Source organism: Pelodiscus sinensis, chromosome 2 (assembly GCF_052426305.1).
Source record: "Pelodiscus sinensis isolate ZL-2025 chromosome 2, ASM5242630v1, whole genome shotgun sequence".
Classification (NCBI taxonomy): domain Eukaryota; kingdom Metazoa; phylum Chordata; order Testudines; family Trionychidae; genus Pelodiscus; species Pelodiscus sinensis.
Genome location: NC_143053.1, coordinates 79612939 through 79637610, shown reverse-complemented (window position 1 = coordinate 79637610; position 24672 = coordinate 79612939). Strand labels below are relative to the sequence as shown.

Below are 24672 nucleotides of genomic sequence, written 5' to 3'. Positions count from 1 at the left end.
AAGGGAAATAATTAACAGCATGCAGCTGGGTTTTAAGCCCTTTTAACACCCTACAAGTTTTGCAAAACACTCTGCATTCACCCCTCTTCTGCCCAGACAGGCATACAAAACCCAGGTTACCTGGTATAAGATGTCTTTGTCAAGCGGAGGCCCAAAAGGTACATCATTTCCTGATGGGTACGGTGAGTAGATGTGTGGCTTACTGTGTGGGGCTCGGATAATAAGTTGTTCAGTACGGAAGAAAGGTCCAAAATAAGTGTCAAAGTACTGCTTCTCCTTGCGAGCTTGGCTGTTTGGGGACGACCAGAGGTCCACAGGGTTTGTAGTGATTTTAATATACATGAGGCCAGAACAGCACATGGCAACAAAGACGACAGAGAAGAGAACAACAGGCCGTGGATTTCGAACACAGAAAGCCCCCCAGGACATGAATGTGAGCCTTAAACAGTTCTCAAACCTCTCACCAAGTCTTTCACCACAGGAAGCCTCGCCTGTAGGAACAGGAGAGACAAGAGTAAACACGAGATACAAGCACTTAATATTAACTACTTTCTTGCCCAGTAATTTTGTGAACCAGTCAGATGCTTCCAGACAATCTTAGAGAGCATTAGACTTTTTTAATTGGTTTATGGTTAAAAAGAGATAGAGGTCTTATCAACAGAGGGGGGCAAGCATGAGAAAGACTGCCAAAATACTGTTCCAGCTACAGTAGTTTCTAAATGTGGAAGTCACTGTGGCATAATTAGATTTAGCATGTCGTCTATAAACATGGCTCATAGTGGACCCATCTACTCTTGGGTTGCCTCTAATCATCCCAGTCATGGGTATTGGAGATTTTGCACTTATTTGAAGTGTGTCTGGGACATCTGTAGAATGTTACAGTCACATTAGGTCATACAGGATTCTCTTTGTCCTGTGATTAGGACAGCATAGTTAAAGTAAAAATTATTCCCAAATATGCCAAACCACTATCCATTGGCCCCATCCACAATGATGGGCCAAATGAGGTCAAAAAGTAGTTTAGCTGGGTCTCTATAGAGAATTTAGGAATAAGATTTAAAGTCAGCTCAGACATGAAGAGTATCAAGAAAGTAAAGAAAAACTAAATTGAGATGAACTGGGGCAGGAATGTTGAACTATGTAGTCTTTTGGGTTTCTTAAAATGTCTGACTCATGTGGGCCACATCTCAGAGAAAGAAATAACTAAATCAAACCCTAACATTATAACCCCAGACGTACCGCTGTCATGGCGAGAATTAACAGAAAAAGCTATATTGCTGTCGATTGGCGTGTACTCGGATACAAAATGCCTTTTTCTGTAAAAAAAAAAAAATAATAAAGAGAAAGAAAACAGAGCATATATATGGTTCTCTTGCAATAAATAAAGACAAGTCTCCCCCCCCCCACGCCCCGCTCCCAAAAAAACCCTACTCTGTACTACTCTCAAACACTACCATTTAAGCTTTCCTTGAACAGACCCATATTTACACACTTTCTTCAAGAGCCAACTCTGATGCAATACCTGGAAGACCACCACTATCCTGTAATGGCTAGGTGGAGAGGCAGCTAGGAAATGTCTATACACATGAAGCTGCACACATGAAGCTAAACAAACAGCCAAGCATACATAATAAATATTGTATACATTCCCTTGTGACTTTAGCCATCCACCCTTTATATGTTGTGCATCTTGTTAGATAACAGGAACCACATCTATTTCCATGTTCAATAGCTATTTAAACCTTTTCCACTTGTGGCTATCAAAATAATCTTAGCATAGTAGGAACATTAAAAAGCTCTCCCCTGAAAAGTCTTCCTAACCCCAAAATGAATTTCACTTATACACGCACACACAAACTGGGGAAACATAATATCGCAGCATGTCCCAAAAGTAACCAAATCAAAGCTCAAGACGACCACCGGGGATGTAAATTCCATCCGTCATTCAACAGTCACTATCCACACACAGTTAAATCCACAGGCTATTTACTAGGCTGCCTTAGAAAACAGCTGCAATACCATATGGGGAGGGGAGAGGGGAAGAAAAGATGGTTTTAGTGAGTTGCTAATTGCCTTCAGTGAATCAGCAAAATCCACTTAATCCTGTCACAGTCATCAGTCAAGATACTTAGAGTTTTGTAATCCAGAAGTCAACGAGTAGCCAGTATAGATCAGAACATTAATTTTTTGTGTTCTTTCCTACACTCAATGTGTTGCAAGCACTTGCTTCTGTTGTAGCAGATCTTGTCCAAATACAAAGTTCTATTAAGATTGCTGATCATATTCAGTGGATATATGCAAAACCTACGTCAGACCTAATTGATCAAACATCCCTGCTGGGGACTCTTCTGCTGCAGTTTGTTACTCTCAAGCCCTACTTTGCAGAGTTCTCTGCCAAGGTACAAGTTTACACTTGTCAGACGGGCTAGTCTGTTCACACTGCGCTACTACAAGTTTCAATGATTTGATTGTACCAAGGGTAGAAAAGCCATTTGTGAGATAATGCTTAGTAAGCCAGTTATATTTACCATCAGTTCAACAACTTTTGTTTTTAGTTCAGTTCAGGGTATTTTTTAGAATTCAACAGAGATGAAATCAACTCATGACCATTTGTCACAGGGCAGTTATTGTTTATTACACTATCCACTGTCTCGCATTGTTACGGGTCAGAGATTTAGACTTCTACAGCTACAAGAAGAGCTTTTGTGAAACGTTATACATGGAGTTCTATTATTCCCACCGCTAGGCATCTAGAAAGCCAACAAGGACAAAATTCCCCTACTGTTACCACAGTTCTTTGTAACCAGCCAGTGACGACAGGTCTCTAGAGTTTTCCCTCTACTGAGTGGGTCCAAATAGGAAACCAACAACTGCAGATGGCCTTGCTCAGAAAACTCAGACTTGCAAGTTCATGGCTGTGGGGGGACATTTGGGCTCAGGTTCAAGTATGAGGTCTAGGACCATCCCCTCTGCAGGGTTCCACAACTCAAGCTCCAGTAGAAGTCTGAATATCTACACTACAATTTTTAGCCCCACAGCCTTGGCTCTGTGAGCCTAAGTCAGCTGGGTCAACCACAGTTCTTCCAGGAATTTTTTATTTCATTGTAGATGTACCCACTATGTCATCTAGACATGCCCTGTCACTGTTGCTATAGCATAGTTATCAATGGTGGCTCTATAGTCTAGATGAAATGGTGAAAGTCTTTTGGAAAAAACCCTAGACAGGTTTATTTTTACTTGTGTGTAACTTTCTGAAGAGTTCCTCTTTGAGCTTGAAAAATTTCCCAAGCTTTGTCTCAACCCTCAGGTGACTTATTTTTGAAGGAAGTTCGTAGGTAGGAGAGAGCACTGAGTTTAACAAAAGTTTCTTTAGCCATATGTCTATTATGGGAGAATTAAACATATATACACTTTATACTGAAAGTTGTCAGATTTTAGCTCCCTCCCAAAAAACCCAACTACACTGGAGAAAAAAAGCTAACCTATAAATTTAACACTTTGCTAGTTTCAGTGGGAAAGAGTATCTACAAAGGACAACAAACTGAAAGTGTAAATAATTTTTAATTCATGTTAAGAGCTATTTACTGAGACTTCAGGATGTATGCCAAAGATATACGAGGTTAGATAACCTCCCTCTCCATGGCCTGACTTGGCACAACAGCTGCTGCTACACGTGTTTGTTAGTACATTTCACTGAGAATCTCACAAGGAGATTTTGCACTAGCCTTTAATCTTTCCCTTGCAAGGCCAATGAAAAATCAAGTTCCTTAAAATAGCTTGTGGCCTGATATTTTTTAGTTCTTTGCCATAACTGCAACAGAATTCCACAAATTATCTGAAAATTCTAGCATCCCCTCTAACAATTCCCAACTTTTTTCCTGTTAGAAGTATGCACGCATCCCAACAAGAACAGCTTCCTCACAAAAATCTAGTGTTTTGCTGCTATTAACCTCCCCTTGCTGAAAACCGTCCTCAGCCAAAACAAAGCTGTGAACTAGGGATGTTAAATATTGGTTAATTGAATGATCGATTAATCACATGAATTCTTATTGGTTAGTTGAATATTCTACATTTACAAGCAGCCCCTGTCTTGGGGGGGGGGGGGGGAAGGGGGCGCAAAGAGATCCGAGCTCCCAGACCTGGCACGAGCCAGAACTGATTCAGGCTGCCTGCTCGCCCGGCTCCTAATACATTTTAAATGCAGAGCCACAGAGGGGGTTAAGTCCAGGACTCAATGCAAGCCGGGACTGAATTGGGCTGCTGGCCAGTGTGCTAAAAACAAATTTACTGGCAAGGGGTGGGGGGAAAATGCATGTAGTCTATAGCATTAACCTATGAGCTTTCGCTTATCAGTTAATCGACTACACTATTACATCCCTACTGTGAACTTATCCCACATTCACTTCAGATTCCAAACTTATTCAGGTGGGCAATTTGAAATAACGAATGCCTTCTGACCCTGATGCTCTTAAAAAAAGAAGAAAAAAAAAGGAAGAAAGCTGAATCCAACAAACTACACTAATGCAAATTTAAATGCATTAAGTCAGGAAATGAAAAGAGATCAAGGTTATACAAATTAATGTGATGAAAACATTCGACAGCACATATTTATAGGTTTAAGTTTCTGACAATTTTCAATTTCTAATCCAAGATTATTTTTAAAATATACCTATATGGGGAATGCTATCAACAATGTAATACACTTTTCCTATACACTGTACATGAAAAACAAAATTGTTAGGAACATAAAATACTTTGCTTACTTTCCCAGAATACAAACTAAGAAGAGAGTAGTTTATTTGCATCAATGTTACGTTTTTTGAATTGTCTGTTTACCTGTAACACCAGACTCCAAAAATGACTGCAAAAAACACAAGTAAAAATCCCAGGTAGGAGATCCACATGATGACATATATAGCATCCAAACCAAGCAAAAGCCAAGGGGCAGCAGGTGGAGGGGGTTCAGGCTTGGGACCACAAACAATGGAACAGTCCTGACAGCTGCATGGTCCTGTAACATCATCTGTGGATTCATTACAGCCCTTGGTAGCATTGTTCATAGGACTCATTCCATGGAGAGAAATATCTAAGAGAAATTAGTTACAAATGTGAAACTTTCATTTTGTTTCAGTGTTTATTTTTGGGAATAGCAATATGGCTTCAAATATTGAAAATTCACAAATCAGTCCCCACCAAAATAGTTAGCTATTTGCCATTTGATTTTTGAGCCTTCAGGATGCACTTAGTTTACATTTTCAGAATATTCTCCACAACCATGAGGGCCAAACATTTATTTTAAAATATGAAAGCTAAGATTTTCATATAAACAAATGACCAAAGAAGCAGGGGCTTTAAGTATCCAACATCATAAAACAATAAAGTTGTTAACTTTGGCAATACAGATTATTTATTTTATTTTTATATACACACACACACACACACACACACACCCCCATCAGACTGCTGTAGTAAGTTAAAAAGTTAAATTTGTTAAGAGTAATTTTGGTGCTCAAAGTGAGAACATTAAGACAAGTAACATTTTACAGTGTACAAATTCAAGATACCTGGAAAAATTTGTACTCCTATGTAGGGGGGAAAAAGTGCTTACACTTATGGTTCTAGGGATGTTAAATATTGGTTAACTGAATAGTTGGGTAAACCTCATGAAATTCTTATCGGTTACTCAACTATTCTACGGTACGGGGGGGGAGGAGGGAGGAGGAAAGGGGAGCCAGCAGCCAGCCGAGGAGCCCCCTGCCAGTCTGCACTGCTGCCTCTGTATCAGAGGCAGTAGCATGGGGTGTCAGGTGGGAGCTGGTCCGTGAGGGGAGTCAGTTTAAAAAACATAGCTCCCCTTGCAGCCCAGCTGCCTGTCACCCTGTGCTGCTGCCTCTGATACAGAGGCAGCAGCACAGAGTGGCAGCAGCCCCTGTCTGGGCAGAGGGGAGTCTAAGCTCCTGGACCTGGCATGAGCCGGACTGCCTGCCCACCTAGCTCCTAATGTATCTGAAATGCAGAGCGACAGCCGGCGTAGGTCCTGGACCCGTCGCAAGCCAGAACTAAGTAGGGCTGCTGGCCAGCCTGCTAAAAAAAAAAAAAAAATTACTGTCAGGGGAGGGGATGAATGCATGTAGTCTAGAGCAGTGGTCTCCAACCTTTTGGGGCTGCCGGGCGCGATGGCCACGTGTGCACCAGGCACCTGGGGTGCAAGAATGACTCAGGCCAGCCCTGGTCACTAAGCAGGTGCACATAAGTGCCCCGGCGGACGCCATGGCGCCCACAGGCACCACATTGGGGACCACTGCTCTAGAGCATTAACCTGTAAGCTTTTGCTTATCAGTTAATCAACTACACTATTGCATCCCTAAATGGTTCTCAATCCAAACACTGTTTGCAGCTGAATCAGCATACAGCTGTGATCCATGCGACATCGTCCAGGACATACAGGTGGTAAATATTGCATGGCTGCATAACAAAGAGAGCTGCATATGTGCCTCAGAATGCTACACTGGTGAAAACCACTAGCTTAGGCCAAAAGTTGCTAATAAAATGGGAGAAACCCTCCCACACACATTTTTAGCACGTGAAAACCTCTAGAGAATAAGGGCCAATTTGTTCGGTCTGTCTTCACTAAAAACACCCTGATTAACCACTTTTCCTAGCTCAAGTAAACCCTCTGAAATCTAAACTCTTAATAAATACTGCTGATTTTTAAACTGCTTGCCTTTTAAACAGCTCAGCTCTTACTACTGAATAAAAAGGACGCAATTAGAAGGACTCAAAGTTTGCTATCAAAAGAATTATCTACCATTCTATGTTGTTTCAGCGTAAATGTGATCGCTCTCAACACAACACTGAGAAACACTCACCAACACGCCAAGACAAGTGCTTTACTTCAGCGTTATAAAGCTATACCGTGTATACTACTGTGATATACTATTCTTATGTTATTCTAATACATGACTGGATATACTGGCACAACAGTGTAAACACCTGCGCTCAAGACACACATCATCCACAGAAGAGAGAGAGTTCCATTTCTTACCTGAAAAAAAAGGAATGATGCTGAAAGGAGTCTGTCCATTTTCCTTACTAAACATGTACTGAATCCAATTGGTAGCATTGCAGTCTTTAACATCCTTCCCACATAGCAGCCCCAATGCTTTATCATTACTTGATGGTGCTTCCACATCTTTGCAGGCATTATACATAGCTAGAAAAAAAGTGATTAGGAAAATATAAAACTCCATGCTATTACAACAAAATGATGCAATTTGTACACCTGATTTTACATTTTGAATTCTGGAAGTCCAGATGTATTGTAAGTTCTTTACAGAAGACATCTTAAGCTTTCAACAGCAGATGCAGAGTTTACATCTAGACTAGGGAAGGAGGAATGAGATAGAACTGATGGAAAACTGTTTATCAATCCTAATGTATTTAGCAGAGGAACTTCTAAGGACATTCAACCCGGAGTTTCTAAAAAAAGGGGGGAGAGGTGACATTTCAAGAGGCCCTCTAACTACCACGAGGCACATTTTTATCATTCAACCTTTTATCTATATTATAGAGCGCAAGAGCACTCAAGTGTCTGTCCATCTGTCTGTCTTTGAACAAATTCACAAACTCTCCTGAACAGTAAGAGCTGGGGCCACCAAATATTGGAAACTAACAAAACATTAGTACATTTTATCTTTTGTAAGTAGCAATGCTTTATGAAAAGCAGAGCAACTTTACTACAGCAGTATCTAGACTTCATTTCTTACACTGAAATAAATTTGCTATTAGTCCTATAATAAACCTTGCAGCCACTATATGTTCATTGTTCCCCACAGACTTAGTTTACAATTCTTCGAAAGCTTGCAGAAGAGGGTCTATTTCTTTTTAATATCTTATACAGTGCCCAACACAATAGGGGCCCAATCTTCATTGGGCCTTTAGGCACTACCAAAATATAACAATAATGCAAAACCACTTCAGAAAGACCAGAGGTGGTCATTTTTTATTGTAATTCTACATTCACATTAATATTTTAAGCAACGTCTTATAATAAAATTTCTAAGGAGTCTATCGCTATAGTTTTAGGCAACTGCATGAGCCAAGAAAGATATTCTAAGTTACAGGCAAATGTCAAATGACCAAGAGGAGCATCTCTGTGCTCTCACACACATACTTATCGTATTGAAAGAAATCTATGATCAGAAAGACAATAGTGTTTACCTGAAAATTTACATGGCACATGAGGAATTCACAATACACCATACCCAGGAATTATAGTAACATAACTGGGTTTGCTTACCATTAGCAAAACTCTCTCCAATATAATACTCTAGTTCTGTGATGCTGGTTTTGTTCTCCTTTGTAACAGGATCATAATAAGGGATAGTTTTTGTAACATTCAGAAAGTGGACTTGATGTGGACTGCAGGTCAACTCACAGAACAGGTTAATTAAATTATAAAAACAGGATGGGCATCTGCAGGAGAAAAAAAGCCACTTAAACACCATACATGTATGTACACATAAAACACAAAGATTCGATTAAGAAACATTTACCTTTCCTGGTAAAAAGTTTCCTTCAAAAACTACTGAAGACCCAAGTTTTAATAATTCATTTAGCCTTGCAAACTATTCTACCTATCAAGACTTAAGTTTAAGTAGTGCAGTTACCAATTACAGGTTGGACCTCCCTGGTCCAGCACCTAACTGGTCCCGGATTAGGGATTTTTCTGGACGAGGGGAGGGCATTTCAGGCTCCCCTGCTGCCTCTCCACAGGCTTCCTGAATCCCCCCACAGCCCAGCTGAGCCATGCGCTGGCTCCTGGCACTTCCTCTCCCCCTTGCAATCCAGCTGAGCCACAAGCCAGCTCCTGCTCCCGCACTCCCCTGCAGCCCAGCTGAGCCACACACTGCCTTGAGCTCTCCCACCCCCTCACAACCCAGCTGAGCCATGTGCCTGCTCCTGCACCCCACTCACAGTCCAGCTGAGCTGTGCCCCATTCCCCTGCAGCACGCCCGGACTCTCTGATCCTGGAACATCCATGGTGATGCTGGACCACGGATGTAGCCGGACCAGAGAATCCTGGATTTTAGAAGTGCAAACTGTATACAATTATTCTAGCTTTTCCTTATGAAATGTCACTCCTAAGAACTCCTGTCATTCCCAACTGCAATTCACCACTCTTGTTTATTCCTTTCTTCTGTCCTCATACAAGTCAGAAAGAAACTTAGGGAATTGTCCGGTTACCACCAGAAATGGTGGGAGCTGTAAAAGGGGAAATTTAAATTTGACTCACTGTCATTTGAATGCAGTCTCTTGTCAAAACAAAAATATCTGTGATGGTGGGAGTTTATGAGGGGGAGGTTAAGAAACAGGGCCTTAAAATAAATAGCCAGTGGAATGAAGTCTCCTTTGGGTGGCATCCAGACTTGACAAAAGGGAGCTCACATTCCCATAATGTGGAACAGTAGAACCCCTCTGCCTGAATACAAGTTTCTCTTAACCATTCCCATGAAGTTTTTTTGGGGACAAGCTTTCTCCATTAACATCAATGTCTCAAAAATGCTACTGTAGGTCAGCTCAAAAAATAGCTAATATTATTTTAATGAATTAAAAAAAAGTACAAAGTACTAGTTATTTCAAGCTGTTTGTCAGCATACCTGGAGAGAAACTGCAGAGGCAGCTGCAAGTTATTTTTCAAAGTCTGAAGTTGCTGAACATCACAACAAACGCTAACGTTATCAAAGAATAAACCCGGGCAGAGTTCCTTAAATAAAAAAGGTCACAAAGTAAGTAGGGGAAAAAAGTATGATTAAGGCATTTAACTACTTCATACATCGATGTCAGTAGACGGTAACTTAAAAAGGTCACTTAAGAGAACTAGTCACTCTGTTTCTGTGACAAAGAATTGATAAAATTACCCTCTCAATTAAAAAGTTGTCAGGATATTGAACTAGACTTAACAATTTGCCTGCAAGGGATTGTGTGCATCTTTTCAGAGCTGCATAGACACTCTCTGGTCCATTCATCAGTACAGGCAGTCCCCGGGTTACATGGATCCGACTTACATCGTATCCCTACTTAAAAACGGGGTGAGGCAACCCCTCACTAGCTGCTTCCCCCCAGCAGACCAGGGAGACGTGAAGCTAGTGCCTCCCCCAGCAGCCCAGGGAGACGCGGAGTGGCTTTTCTCAGCAGACACCTCAGCTTAAGAATAAAGGACTGAGGGAAGTGAGGTGTGGGAGAATAAAACTGAGCTCTGGAGAAATGTTTGGCTAGAGTTTCCCCTACAATATGTACCAGTTCCAACTTACATACAGATTCAACTTAAGAACAAACCTACAGCCCCTATCTTGTACGTAACCTGGGGACTGCCTGTACATAAATATAGTATAAGGGTATCCCAAATTAAATGATTTACTCCTGCGGTTTGGTGTAATTTGATTGTAAGCGTCAAAAGATTTTAAAAGGCAAATTTACAAACCAACAGAAACGGACTTACTCTCATCAGCCACAAAAACATGAAATATACACAGAACATTTTGTTCAGATTACCATGAACACTGTGGTTACCTCTACAAAGCAAAAAAATAACCCACAGCAGTGAGTTTAAGAGATGTAATCAACTGTTGTAGGTTCACACTATGGGGCTAAAAATAGTAGTGTAGACACTTGGGATGAGGCTGCAGCCACCCTGGATATTTTGAGACCCTTTCCAAGTCTCAAAACTAGGCTCCAATCCTAACCTGAGCATCTACATGGCTCTTTTTAGACCCATGAACCCAAGTCAACTAATCAGTCTGAAACTTGCTACAGTGAGGTGTTGGTAGAGATTGGCTGGTTTTTCTTGAGCTGTCTAGACAACATACTCCGGAGGCCAAAGTTTAGATCCGTTACAGAAACACAGAAGCTTAGTTTAGTGATAGACAATGTACTGGCATGAATTTGGCAGAACCTAAAATCATACAGTGATGCATGCTTGAAAGTGTGCACAATTTTATAACGCAGAGTAGTAAGTATGGGCGGCTCACCTAAACATTATTAAACAAAGATGTGAAGTCACTGGCACCATTACCTAGGACCATAGTCAGCTCTGTACTGTGTGCAACCATGCAGAAAGTTATATTTAGGTCTTATTCCCCACACATCCCACCTCACAGTCTAATTACCTTCTAGTTTATAGAAGAACAGTCCAAAAGAAACATACCTGCATTAAGTCATATCCGTCCTTTGGTAATGGTATTGGTAGTCCTGTGTATTTGCAGTTGTATCTTTTATCTGCAGAAGCTATTCCACATTCCCCATACCAAACACATGATTGTGGAAGTACCTAAATAGAGGAAGTTGTGTTAGTTCTTTACTGCGTAATTATGTATCTAAAACAAAATACTTTGTACCAAAGTTGCATACGCTTCAAACCACAGGCTTTCCGAGAATTTTAAAAAATGATGGATACAGAAAATATAAAAAGTAAATAGGAGAAAGACCTCCACCTACACACTTTTATTTTCATAGTACCAAAAGCAGGGTACTATCAAACTAGAATCATATCAGTTCTGTAGATACTAGACAGTGAAAACTTTTAAATATCACAAGAAAAAGCTAACATAGGACCAGCAGACAAGATAAAAATAAGTTTAATTTCTCCCCATGTACAATATCGTTTTCTTCCTCCAGCAATAAACACACATTGCCCTGGCTTGCTGGCCTCACACACACGGGCCTAAGTGAGTGGTCAACTAGTTGACTAACTGATAAGCCTAGTCTTATCAGTTAGTCAAGTTGAATCCTTGACTTTCTTCCCACTTCCACACCAGGTGCCCAGCTCCCACTGCCTTTTAAATTAGAGACACTGCAGGGTTTGGTCCCAGGCCGGGTGCCAGTCAGGACTGAGCCCAGGCTGCCTTCCCTTACCAACTAATTGACGAGTTGATAAAAATTCTATCGACTACTCAAATAGTAAATTAACCTTATTTTAACATCCCTACTTTGTATTCCCATGGAAAGCACATCTCTTACCCTGTTAGTAGACAGGGTGACAAGATAAGTGTGGGAAACCATATTCCCAGTGTTAGAATATGTAATAGTTTTAGGGGACTCCCTATCCCACATGGGTGGTACTTTTCAAATCAAAGAACACCAAAAAATAAATTTTAATGCTGGGTAATACAGAAAAGCACCTGCACATATTAGGTAAAATGTTCACAGGTGACAGCAGTTCACAACCATTACTGTTATAAACCCTAGAGAATAGTGTGAATCAGTAACATTTATATTAAGGATGTGAGTGTGTAACAGTTTACACAGTTAACCGATGAGCCTGAGCTCACTGGTTAACATGCACAGTCACACACAGATCCCCACCTCCTGCGCTGCTGCTTCTGTATCAAAGGGAAGCAGGAATGTGGGCAGGAGAACAGTCGGCTCACCACATGTATTAGCTCCTGCCTGACCCTCCCTCCACACTGCTGCCTCTTATACAGAGGCAGCAGTGCAAGGCAGCAGGCAGGAGTTGCCTGCTCCCTGCTTTCCCTCTCTCCCCAGTGTTTAACTGCTGAAATTTTCAGCAGTTACATGATTACATAATTAAATGCACTTTAACACCCCTAATTTGCATGCTGCAAAAATAATGTGACAAGTTGATTTAAGATGAGAAAGCTGAAATACAAGTTTGCTGTCAGTAATTTGCTATAATTACAAATTCAGAAAAGATGCAGCAGCAAGGATTGTGTAAGCAAAAGTTTCACATGCCTCATTCATCACATGATTGAGACACACGAGTCATCTGGTCATGGCAGAAATTTAGGGATTTGTGCTACCCATCAGCACTTCCAATTTAAGCAGACTGTCACTAACATAAAAGCAGTACAGTGTTCCCCCTTCTCCGTACTGCTTTTAACTAGCTACAGAAAAGAACCTGAGCTCAATACTAGAAATGCAGAAAAGTTTATTGGTACTAGCTCAAAATTTACAACGCAGTAGTATATCAAGGAACCTCTTTTTGGGAAGCTTAGCCTGACGTTCTTAGAAGACCACATCCAACTGTATGCTTTTCTTCCTCCCTTTTGTTTTTTTAAATCATGAATTAAATACAAATCTTTTACTAGCCCTTTGGATTCTACTATATGTAAATAAAACTCTAGGAAACCAGCTTTCTATCACTAAACAGCTAAACTGACAGTTCATCTACTCTGGCAAATTCAACACATGTATTAATGTACACTACAATATACAATCATTCTGTTATTCCAAACAGTATTTTAAACAGCCTCTAAGTCTTTGCAAAAGCATTTGTGCAAATATATAATAGAAGCAATGTTCAACTAACACCACAAACATACCCTCAGTACATATTTCTGCAAGTTTTTCCATTCTGAAAGTTGCATAGGACAGTTTTACAGATAACTTATGCCCCATCTTTATCTTCTAAACAACCTTTACTAGTGTTTGTCATACATCACATGCTTACACTGCCAAGGACAGACTCCTCTATGCCTTGTGCTTGACCATGAATAATTTTGTTCACTAATCCGTAGGACATCTGACAATCTCCAAACGTAACAGCTAAGGACTACTCAAAGTTACACTTAAGGGTTCCACAGCATTCACTACACTACACTAGTGTTTCCCAAATGGTGTTCCACGGAACCTCAGGGTTCCGCAAAGTGAAAATAAGGGTTCCGCAAGAAAATTCCATTATAACAACATTTTATGATTTAAAAAAATATTTAAGCATTTATTAATTTTATTGAAAACAATTTTCATTTGTGTTGATCTCATGACCTTTGTTTATTATTATCCTTACTTGTGGTCTACTTTTTCAGCTCCATATACAAGCCTTATAGGGGTTTCGCAAAATTCTTTCGAGTTTAAAAGAGTTCCATGGCCAAATAAAATTGGGAAACTACACATTTTTGTACTGGATGGCTGACCTAGAAACCCACCCAAAAGATAATGGAAAAAATAGTAATGCAACATTTGTCAGGTGGAGAGAAACTGTATGTACATTACCGTGACACTGGCAGAGATGAGCAGTCCATATATTTCACTACTGGCATGCAATCAAATCTAGATGATTTTGCTCAGAAGTGTCTGTTGGAGGAGCTGCATTTGCATACCCATGCCTTGGGCCATGGACAGGAAAGGTCTGGCAGCCCCAACCTCCTTTCAATTCCCTAGCCATACAGAATCCAGGTTAGGGATATTAGATATTGGGTAAATGAACAGTTGTGTAATGGAATGAATAATTATCTGTTACACAACCTTCAATAGTCCCCAGAAGCAGGGACAGCAGCCAGTGCACTTCAGCCCCATTCCTAGGGAGCACTCCGTGCTGCCACCTCTGTGATTATAGCAGAAGCAGCAGTGCAGGGCGCCAGGCAAGACCTGGTCCACGAGGGGAGCCAGTTTAAAAACCAGCTCCCCACACAGACCAGCTGCCTGATGCCCCACGCTACTACCTCCAATAGAGGCAGCAGCACAGGGTGGCAGCAGCCCCTGTCCAGGGGGGTTGGACTCCCCGCAGACAGGGGCTGCTTCTGGGGACCAGCCTCAGTTTGCAGGGGATCCAGGTTCACCGCAAACAGAGGCTGTTCTGTGAAATGCGTAGCAGTCTCTCCTGCCCTCCTCTCCTGTGCTGCTGCCTCTGCATCAGCTCCTACTCCCCTCCCTTTGCTGCCTTTGATACAAATGCAGCAAGGAGGAGGGGGAATGCAGTATAGTAAATAAGCCTAGGCTTATTGGTAAACTGTATAGTCGACTACACACTGACATTCTTAATCCAGATACGATCAGACTCAATAACAGGGAAAAGGGTTTGGTCATGGAATCTATCTAGAAATTATGGCTCAAAGACTCACAGTTATTGTAGGTTAAATAGAAGTTTCTTCTATTGAGTGATTATAGTCCAGCCTTTCTAAAATTAAGGTCAAATCTGGATGCTTTCACAATAAAGCAACATTGGGCAAATACATGTCCTAACACCACAAAGCTACTCTGCAAGCATCCAGAATGGGAACATTTGTGAAGGCAGCAATAGAGATTGCTCATGTCCTAGTTGAGTGAGCTTACAAAAAACAGGTCTATGTAGCACTTTAAAGACTAACAAGATGGTTTATTAGGTGATGAGCTTTTGTGGGCCAGACCCACTTCCTCAGATCAAATAGTGGAAGAAAATTGGCACAACCGTATATACCAAAGGATACAATTAAAAAAAAAAAAGAACACACATGAAAAGGACAAATCAAATTTCAGAACAGAAGGGGGATGAGGGGAGGGAGGTAAATGTCTGTGAGCCCCACCCCAATGATATCACCTCTAATATCATTAGCTCACAGACATTTACCTCCCTTCCCTCATCCCCCTTCTGTTCTGAAATTTGATTTGTCCTTTTCATGTGTGTTCTTTTTTTTTTTTAATTGTATCCTTTGGTATATACGGTTGTGCCAATTTTCTTCCACTATTTGATCTGAGGAAGTGGGTCTGGCCCACGAAAGCTCATCACCTAATAAACCATCTTGTTAGTCTTTAAAGTGCTACGTAGTCCTGTTTTTTGTTTCAGCTACACCAGACTAACATGGCTACATTTCTATCACTGTAACTTACAAGTGAGGTAACATTAGTAAATTAACAAACTTTGATACAACCCACAAGTGTGCTGAAACAGCGTGCACTTCAACCATGTCTCCAAATGCTATGAATAAGCCAAGGAATGCCCTAAATAATTTTGTCCCGCATATAGAGAAATAAAGCACTCCGAGAGAATTTGTATGCATTTTGAAATAATTGGATCTGATTTAAATGAAAGACTATATTTGGTAGAAATTTTGGGTAAGGACTTAAAGAACCCCATCCTTATGGAAAATTATATTCTGGGGCCTTACAATCGACTTTTGTTTCCCCTCGACACTCTTGAGAGATATTATGACCAAGATGACGGTTTTAATGGAAAGAAGAAACAGAGAACATGTAACCAAGGGTTCAAAAGATAAGCCTGTTCATACTTGGAGGAAAATATTTAGATTCCAGGGAGGGAAAGATTCCCTAACCAAGTGCCTTGGGGGAAGAGGGATTTTATGATCAGAGCCCTGAATGGACAGAAATCAGTATCCACTGATCCACAGTAGGGATGTAATAGTGTAGTTGATTAACTGATAAGCAAAGTTTTATAGGTTAATGCTATAGACTACACACATTTCCCTCCCCTCCGCCAGTAAAGTTTTTAGCAGGCTGGCTAGCAGCCTGGCTCAGCCTGGCTTGGGGGTTCTTTAAATTCAAACCACCCTTCGACAGGGGCTGCTGCCACCCTGCGCTGCTGCCTCTTTATCAAAGGCAGCAGCACAGAGTAACAGGCAGCCAGTCAGAGAGAGGAGCTGGTTTTTAAACTCCAGCGTGGAGTGGCAAGATACTCCTTTTGAGCGAGGCTGGAGCACAACAGCTGCCAGCCCCACCCCCAAGAAATATAGAATAGTTGACTAACCGATAAGAATTCATGAGGCTACTCAACTATTCAATTAACTGATATTTAACATCCCTAATCCACAGGGCTCTACTCCCTGGAGACATTGCGGCCAACAGAGGGGACCCATCACTCTCAGGAGCCAGCATTCCTTGCTGGTAGTTTCTCGCAGCAGTGCTGCCACACCACCTCCTGTCTGGAATTATACAGCCCCACTGGGGGAAGTATAACAACACTGCCAAGACGAGCTGCCAGTACAGGGCGCTAGCTCCCAGGAACAACAGGTACATGCACCAATCCATTTGCCAGTGTCTCCTGGGAGTAGACCTCTGAGGATCAGCAGATACCAATGTGTGTCCATGGCAGTGTTCCCTCTAAGATGCATGGCAGCACAGCTCTGCAGGGGATTAATCAGTCCCGCACAGTTAGAGGCTCACAGTTCCCTGCAGGGAGGGAACACTGGTCCACAGATATCTATATCTGCAGACAGATATTTCTATGCATGCAGGGCTCTATTTGTAAATCCTCATAAACAGGGCTCGCCGAACCATGCTGTCCGGCGATCTGCACATGCGCAGATCGCCCAAACCTGGATCTTTCAGGTTGCAATCTACTCGCCACAGGCAAGTAGACTGCATTATTTGTCGAGACCTGCTCATAAACCCTTTAAGGTAAGGTCAAATTAAGATATGCAGCTCCAGCTACATTAATTACGTAGTTGGAGTCGACGCACCTTAATTCAGGTTTCCCCACTGTCCCACAATGTAGGAAACAGCTTCCTTTACTCTTTGCAGAAGCAAGAGCACCAGCCACCGACAGGGGTGACCTCTAAGTTCGATTTAGGAGGTCTTTACTAAATCAAGCTCTGAAAGATTGATCTGGAACTACCGATCTCCACTGTACTGAAAACACAGCCTAAGTGTAGACTCAGAGTTTAAGGCTAAAGGGACTATCACATCATCTGGTCTGCACCTGCCCACCTCTGTTGCAAAGTAGAGAGCTGCCAGATGTACCCTCACTGAGCTTATGGAAAGTCCAGAGTTCTTTAAATTCAGGAGACAGTTACATACATTTGGAATCTATGGTCAAGATGGCCTACCTACATTTTTCAGATATGTAGATTTTTCACATATCTACAAGACAAGATACATCTATGCCAAAGTAAGTTTCATTGTAGATCATCCCTCAGAGAGGGTATATACTTACATGCACTAATGAGATTCTAACCAACAAAACTAGAAAAAAAAAATGTTACCAAGCTTGTCAATTCCTGCCACCACTTACAAGAAATTTGCTAAACCATTTGAGTGTAAAATCCCAACCCCCTTTCAAGTTAGCAGCATGAAGCCGCAAGTTAAAACTCTCAACCACTGACAAATGACTAGCAAACTGAGTACTCCAGTACTCATGAATACTCCATCTATCTATAATTATGGTAAAGAGTGCTCATCACCTTCAACCAAAATGTTCAATGGATTCACACAAGTCATAAGTCAATGGAGGCTAGATCCTGAGTATTTAAAACCCACACAAGAGATCTACTTCCTGGACACCACAGTGCAAATAAGTAATGGTCACATAAATGGTCACCACCCTATACTGAAAACCTACCAACCACTACGCCTACTTTCATGCCTCTAGCTTCCATCCCAGACACACCACACAATCCACTGTCTACCGCCAAGCACTAAGGTACAACCACATCTGCTCCAACCCCTCAGACAGAGACCAACACCTACAAGATCTTCACCAAGGATTCTTGAAACTATGATACCAGCAGGAGGAAGTGAGGAAACAGATTAACAGAGCCAGATGTGTACCTGGAAGCCTCCTACTACAAGACAAGCCCAAGAAAGAAACCCACAGAACACCACTGGCCATCACCTACAGTCTTCAGCTAAAACCTCTCCAACGCTTCATCAGTGATCTACAACTTATCCTGGACAATGATCCCTCACTTTCACAACCCTTGGGAGGCAGGCCAGTCCTCACCCACAGACAACCCACCAACCTGAAGCAAATTCTCACCAGCAACTATACACTGCACCACAGTAACTCTTAACTCAGGAACCAATCCATGCAACGAACCTCGGTGCCAAGTCTGCCCTCATATCTACACCAGCGACACCATCACAGGTTCATTCACCTGCACGTCTACCAATATAATATACACCATCATGTGCCAGCAATGCCCCTCTGCTATATATATCAGCCAAACTGGACAGTCCCTGCATAAAAGAATAAATGGACACAAATCAGATATTAGGAACGGCAATATACAAAAACCTGTAGGGGAACACTTCAATCTCCCTGGACACACAGTAGCAGATTTAAAAGTAGCCATTCTGCAGCAACAAACTTCAAGACCAGACTTTAGAGAGAAACTGCTGAGCTACAGTTCATCTGCAAATTTGACACCATCAGTTTAGGATTAAACAAAGACTGTGCATGGCTAGCCAAGTACAAAAGCAGTTCCTCCTCTTTTGGTGTTCATACCTCCACATCAGCTGGTAGAAGTGGGCCTCACCGTCTGACTGAATTAGCCTCATTATCTCTAGCCTGCATATTTATACCTGCCTCTGGAAATTTCTACTACATGCATTGACGAAGTGGGTCTTCGCCCACGAAAGCTTATGCTCCAATACATTTGTTAGTCAATAAGGGTGCCACAGGACTCCTTGTCACTTTTGTAGTATTTAAAACAATTATAAAAAAGGAGAATATACCTTACTCTAATCTCTGTTACTGGTATACAAACTGAAGGTCTTACTAATTCCTCTGACATTGGTAGGATTTCTGTACATGTTTAGCAAGTGACATATTACCTTTTAAAATTGTGATAAAAATGGCAAGTTGTCAAAAGCAGGTGCAGTACATGAAACTACTTACAACTTATTTGACAGTGACTACATTTCAAGTTGACAGTGTACCTTGACCCTGGAAAAGTCACTCAACCAATTAACAGATATGGGGAATGGGAGGGTGGGGGGAGGATTAATTGAGCAGAATGCTCTGAAATTAACCAACTTCAGCCAGAGCATAAGAATTACTTTCAGAAACAGTACCATCAGGCTGCCTGATACCACCCCACAGCCAGGACTCCACTTTTATATCTATTCTGAAACAGCACATCCACAGGCAGAGTCTAGTTTTACACCATGCAATGGTCTTAGTTGGATATCAACTCAGACAGAAGCATATCACCTACTAAATCACTATTACCTACAGCTGTTTGGGCTGAGAGATGACAAGTCATAGTTCTACCAAAAAAATCCATTTAATGAATCAGCAACACCACACGGACTATTAGACTTTCAGCATTATATATTATATATATACACACACACACACACACACACACACACACACACATCTCCAGTGAAGAAATAGTTACCACAGAAAGCTTAATATTTAGCTTATGCTGAACTGAACATATTTGTCATCTTACTATTCCAAGATAAAGTGCTAAAATAATTCAGCATATGTAAGGAAACTTGTAGTACTACACTATCCAGGATTCCACAAACTACAACCACTAGCTGCCCACTCTCACTCCAGCATAACGTCTGCATGAACTAAATGGGTGTCCTATATCTCAAACTCTGAGACTAACATCCCTAAGGTCTCAGACAGCCTTGACCATCACAAAACAAAAACTATGATGGAACCCTGAACTTCAAGGCAAACACAGAAAACAATGATTGCTTTGTATAATTAACAATGAGGAATTGTGTCATCCTGCAACAAACATGGGACTATTATCAAAGACTGCACTCAGCTTGCCTTATCTTCCTTATCATTTCTAAGCTAAAATGTTTGAAAGGAATTCAGTGAAAAAAGATAGCAGCACCAGTGAGATACAGCTGTGTTTCCCTCCTTCTGTGCTGCTGCACGCCCTCTCTAATACACAAAAAAGAGCTTGACATGTACCATACCTAACCTCTTTTAATGCAGAATCAATACTCCTGGTGGCACTTCTAATTACATCCCTCCCCTCCCAATTTTCATGTGGGTGCCAAAAAGGAGGGATTTATTACTCCAAGGTAACAGGTCTTGCCCACATGCTCAGGGTTTAGCTGATCGCCATATTTGGGGTCGGGAAGGAATTTTCCTCCAGGGTAGATTGGCAGAGGCCCTGGAGGTTTTTCGCCTTCCTCCGTAGCATGGGGTACAGATCACAGCTGGAGGATTCTCTGCATCTTGGGGTCTTCAAAGTATTTGAAGGCTTCAATATCTGAGATATAGGTGAGAGGATTATTCTAGGAGGGGTGGGTGAGATTTTGTGGCCTGCACTGTGCAGGGGGTCAGACTAGATGATCATAATGGTCCCTTCTGACCTTGGAGTCTATGAGGACACGTATTCACTGGGAGTTAATAGGCCAAGTTTCCCAGCATGGACAACAGGACTGAAAATTGACAACTCCAACTGATAAGCATAATGGCCTTTCAGGGTCAAATAATAAAGCAGACTGAAGTTGTAATCAAGGTTAGGTTAATTTTTTTTTTTTTTTTTAGTAACTTAGGTGGGCTAGCAGATGCACTGTGTTATTGTTTGAGCTGGATTTTAATTTGACTTGGTCACAAGTAAAAATGATTTTAGCAGTGGGAAAGCTGCATGCGTATCGGGGACGCAGTACAAAGCCCCTACCTAATATCCGTCTACAATCACAAAAGTACTAACAATTCAGTACCAGAGGCAGTCCCTGTTCAGATATTCTACATTTGATTAGTGGGTCTATTTCACATCAGGAATGAAGAACACTCTTGGGAGATAACTAGGAAAGCTGACAAGCAGTTTGTCAGCTTGTAACCATATCCACTGGGCCAGTGGTCCCCAGTCTTTTGGGGCCACATATGCGCAGGGCGCCCGGGGTGCAAGAATGGCTCAGGCTGGCCCTAGTCACTATCCATAAATGCCCCAGCGGGCGCCGCGGTGCCCAGTTGGGGACCACTGCACTGGGCATTCACTTTCCCAAAAACAATTTAGCCATCATCCCTTGCCTTATAAAAACCCCTATCCTCACCTTCCACCGGAACACTGCAAAACCCAAATCAGAATCTTAATATACTGAAACAGCCATCTATTTTTTTTTCTGGAAACATTTTGTCTCTTCAGTGACTCTCTTTGTTTTCTCCTCCATTTTGAACAGTATGTCCTGACCAATACTTTTGGAATTACTATCACATTTACATAGTGTTTTTCATCCAGGCATCTGAAAGATGGGTATATAATGTCTCCGTTCTACATCTGGAAAAACGGAGGTACAAAGTCTGAGGTATAATGACTTGTCCAAGGTAACAAAGCAAGTTTGGGGCTGAGCAAGAACTGAAAAACCTGTTTATATTATGAAACACTAAACCAACTGATCACAATGTTACATTAGTGTTTATTAAATAAGTGGGGAGAAAGGAATGCAATCTATTCGAAGAGGTAAATGTTTATTCTGAATGCTTCCTTTTCACACTTCCAAGTAAGTAAAAGCCATATACCACCAACACAACAAAAAAGACCATCACCCTTCTCAACACTCATTTCCTAAAATGTACTAAATTTATATATTTGTATACAGGCTGCAACTAAAGCTGGCTGCAAACTTTTAAAATAAAGGCAAATAAGATTCTTTTTTACAAAACCAAAGGAAAACATATTAATAAACAATCTTGATTATAGACCACATTTATCCATCTGGGTAGCTCTCTCTTTCCAAAACAAAACTGAGGTCCGGTGCAGATGATCTTACAGTGCAGAATTTTCACTAAGCAACAAGTACTCAGTAATATACCTGTAATTAACATACCTCTTCTTTTATTAGAGCTGTGCAAGGCTTCCTAATGCCTCCTAGCCTAAGGCCAGGTTCACACCCCTGAGTGACATAATTACATCAATCTAACTCTCCCCTGGACACAGCTCCCACTTACAAGTATTTCTCAGGAAGGTCAATTAACTACACAGATGGGAGAATTTCTCTGTCATCAACTTAGAAAGGTCTCTACCTAAGTACTGAAATGGTGCAGCTGTGCCACTGCATTTTAAAAACCTGCCCTTAGTTTAGAAGTAAAATCATATATAATGAATTTTAGGTTATAGAGGCCATTAAAGACCACTTTGTTTTGTGCCACTTAAAGCAGGGCTACTCAACTTTGGAAGCCCCAGGGGCCACAAAGACACTCTCAGCACATGCTGAGGGCCACAACTTAAGTGTGGTTGCATATACATGCAAATGTATATGCAAATAGCTTTTTCACACAATGCTCTAGTGCTCCCAACACCTTCTCCCTGGGGGCTAGAAATACTGACGCTCTGTACCTGTCTGTTGCAGCCAGCCCATCCCCTTCCATCTTTCAATGCTCACCTCTCCTAGGAGACGCCTTGGCATTGTGGAGTGTGTTCCTAGTGGAGGCCATGTTCAAAGGATCCCATGCATTGAGCCCAGCGTAAGCCCAAACCACACCTTGAGCCACAAACAGGCTGCGGGCCGCATGTTGAGTAGCCCTGGCGTAAAGCATCATGTGAAATCAGTTGTGCTGTGCTTCATGGAGGATCACTAACCTAAATCTGTACCATGACACCCTAAAAGGTTTCAATGATGATTGTATCCTTTTTGTAATAAAAATGAAAGAGACCTTAAGCATAAAACTGTGTATTTTATGTATGTTTTACACTGAGATATCATCAATAGATATAAATATGTACAACACAAGGAGAGAAAAGACAGCTCTGATTATGGCAGTAACCCAGAAGATCTAACATCAATACCCCACACTACCACATACTTCTTGTGTGACCTTAGACAAGTTGCTTAGCCTGTGTGTGCATCAGCTTTCTTGCTGTAAAAATTAAGATACTTCTCTACCTCACATGTTGAGGATACATATAAAAATAAATGTGAAGGACTTTAAACCTACTTATGAACAGTGCTAAGTATTATATATTACTATATACCAAATGCCAGCATGTCCAGTTGATAATGACAGGATACTGACAGTAGATTACTAAATCTATTTACTGTGACAGAAGATATTTATAAGACTTCCAACAAAATTGGGAACTCAGGCCTTGTATTTGCAAATACTTACACGTTTAGCTGCATGACAACTCACAAGTATAAAGTGTTTGCAGAACAATGGCAGTCTAGTCCAATTAAATCAATGGGACCAATGGTTCATAAATGTCTGCAAGGTAAGCTTGGAGCATAATCAGTTTCCATGCTCTCCTAGTATGGAAAGCCAGCTTCTCTTGTTGGGAGATTTCCATCCTTCCAACAAGCAATATAAACTCTTTGCAAGGGAGGGAAAAGGTGACTACAAATGCACAACTATTAGCAGAACAAAAGGTCCTAACTTTTAATATTTTAATTCGGCAATGTCTTTAAAATAGATTGGATTTTTAAAACCCCCTATTTCAGTAACAGATCTGCGATTGCAGGCATGCAGCTCTGTGGGGGGGCTGGGAGAAGAGAAGAAATCGCTTGCTCCAACAAGCGCTCCGATGGAAAAGTCATCAGCGCTCTCTTCCCCAAGTGCAACTTCAGTGTCTGCTGCTTCACGTGAGCCCCGTTCCATGACTGTGTGGCCTGGCACCACCCGTGCAAACTGCCACCGAGCCCGGGCGTTTCCCAAAAGAACGAGAGTCGCTGTGACTTTCCCACCGCCTAGGGGGCCCGCGGGGCAGAGGGCGCCACGTGTGGGCGCAGCCGAGCGCCGCATCAGCAGGCTCAGCCCGGCCACAGGATGCGGCGGCGGCGGCGGCGGGGGGAGAGAAGAGGGGCGCACGCGGCCCAACAGCCCCCAGCAGCACAGCCCCACATCCAGCCCCTTCCACCCCGGAGCCGAGGGCCCTTCCTAGCCCCTGGCTCCGCCTCACAGGCGGTCATGCCGGAGACACGACTGCGGAGGACGGGACCCCAGGCGGCAGGGCGAAGCCTCCGGCCCCGCCACCCTCCCTCCCTCTCTCTGCCAGCCAGCGCCCATGGGGCTGCCCTGGCCCGGGCGGCCCCTCGCTCACCTGAGCCGGCAGCAGCACCAGCAGCCCGGCGAGCAGGCTCAGGCTGCAGAGGCCCCGCCTGGGGCTGCGCTGCTGCCTCCTCATGCCGGAGCCGACGGGGCGTCTCTGCCGGGGGGCGCGGGGAACGCTGCTACCGGCCGCTCCCGCAGCTTGTCTGGGGGCCGCGCGGGGTGGGGCGGGGCCGGGCGAGTGGCTGGAGCGAGCGCGGCTC

General features: G+C 42.3%; 1 protein-coding gene across 1 annotated transcript in view; it reads right to left on the bottom strand.

Moving 5' to 3' along the window:
* NPC1 (NPC intracellular cholesterol transporter 1) overlaps positions 1-24672 on the bottom strand; it is a 47275-nt gene extending 22603 nt beyond the window's left edge. Inside the window, exons 1-8 of the mRNA XM_075920863.2 lie at positions 24462-24672; positions 11207-11329; positions 9660-9766; positions 8300-8475; positions 7046-7213; positions 4837-5086; positions 1240-1316; positions 121-491 (exon numbers count right to left, since the gene is read on the bottom strand). Of these exons, the coding sequence (XP_075776978.2) occupies positions 121-491; positions 1240-1316; positions 4837-5086; positions 7046-7213; positions 8300-8475; positions 9660-9766; positions 11207-11329; positions 24462-24545 (1356 nt within the window). The 5' untranslated portion in view covers positions 24546-24672. The remainder of the gene's footprint in view (positions 1-120; positions 492-1239; positions 1317-4836; positions 5087-7045; positions 7214-8299; positions 8476-9659; positions 9767-11206; positions 11330-24461) is intronic.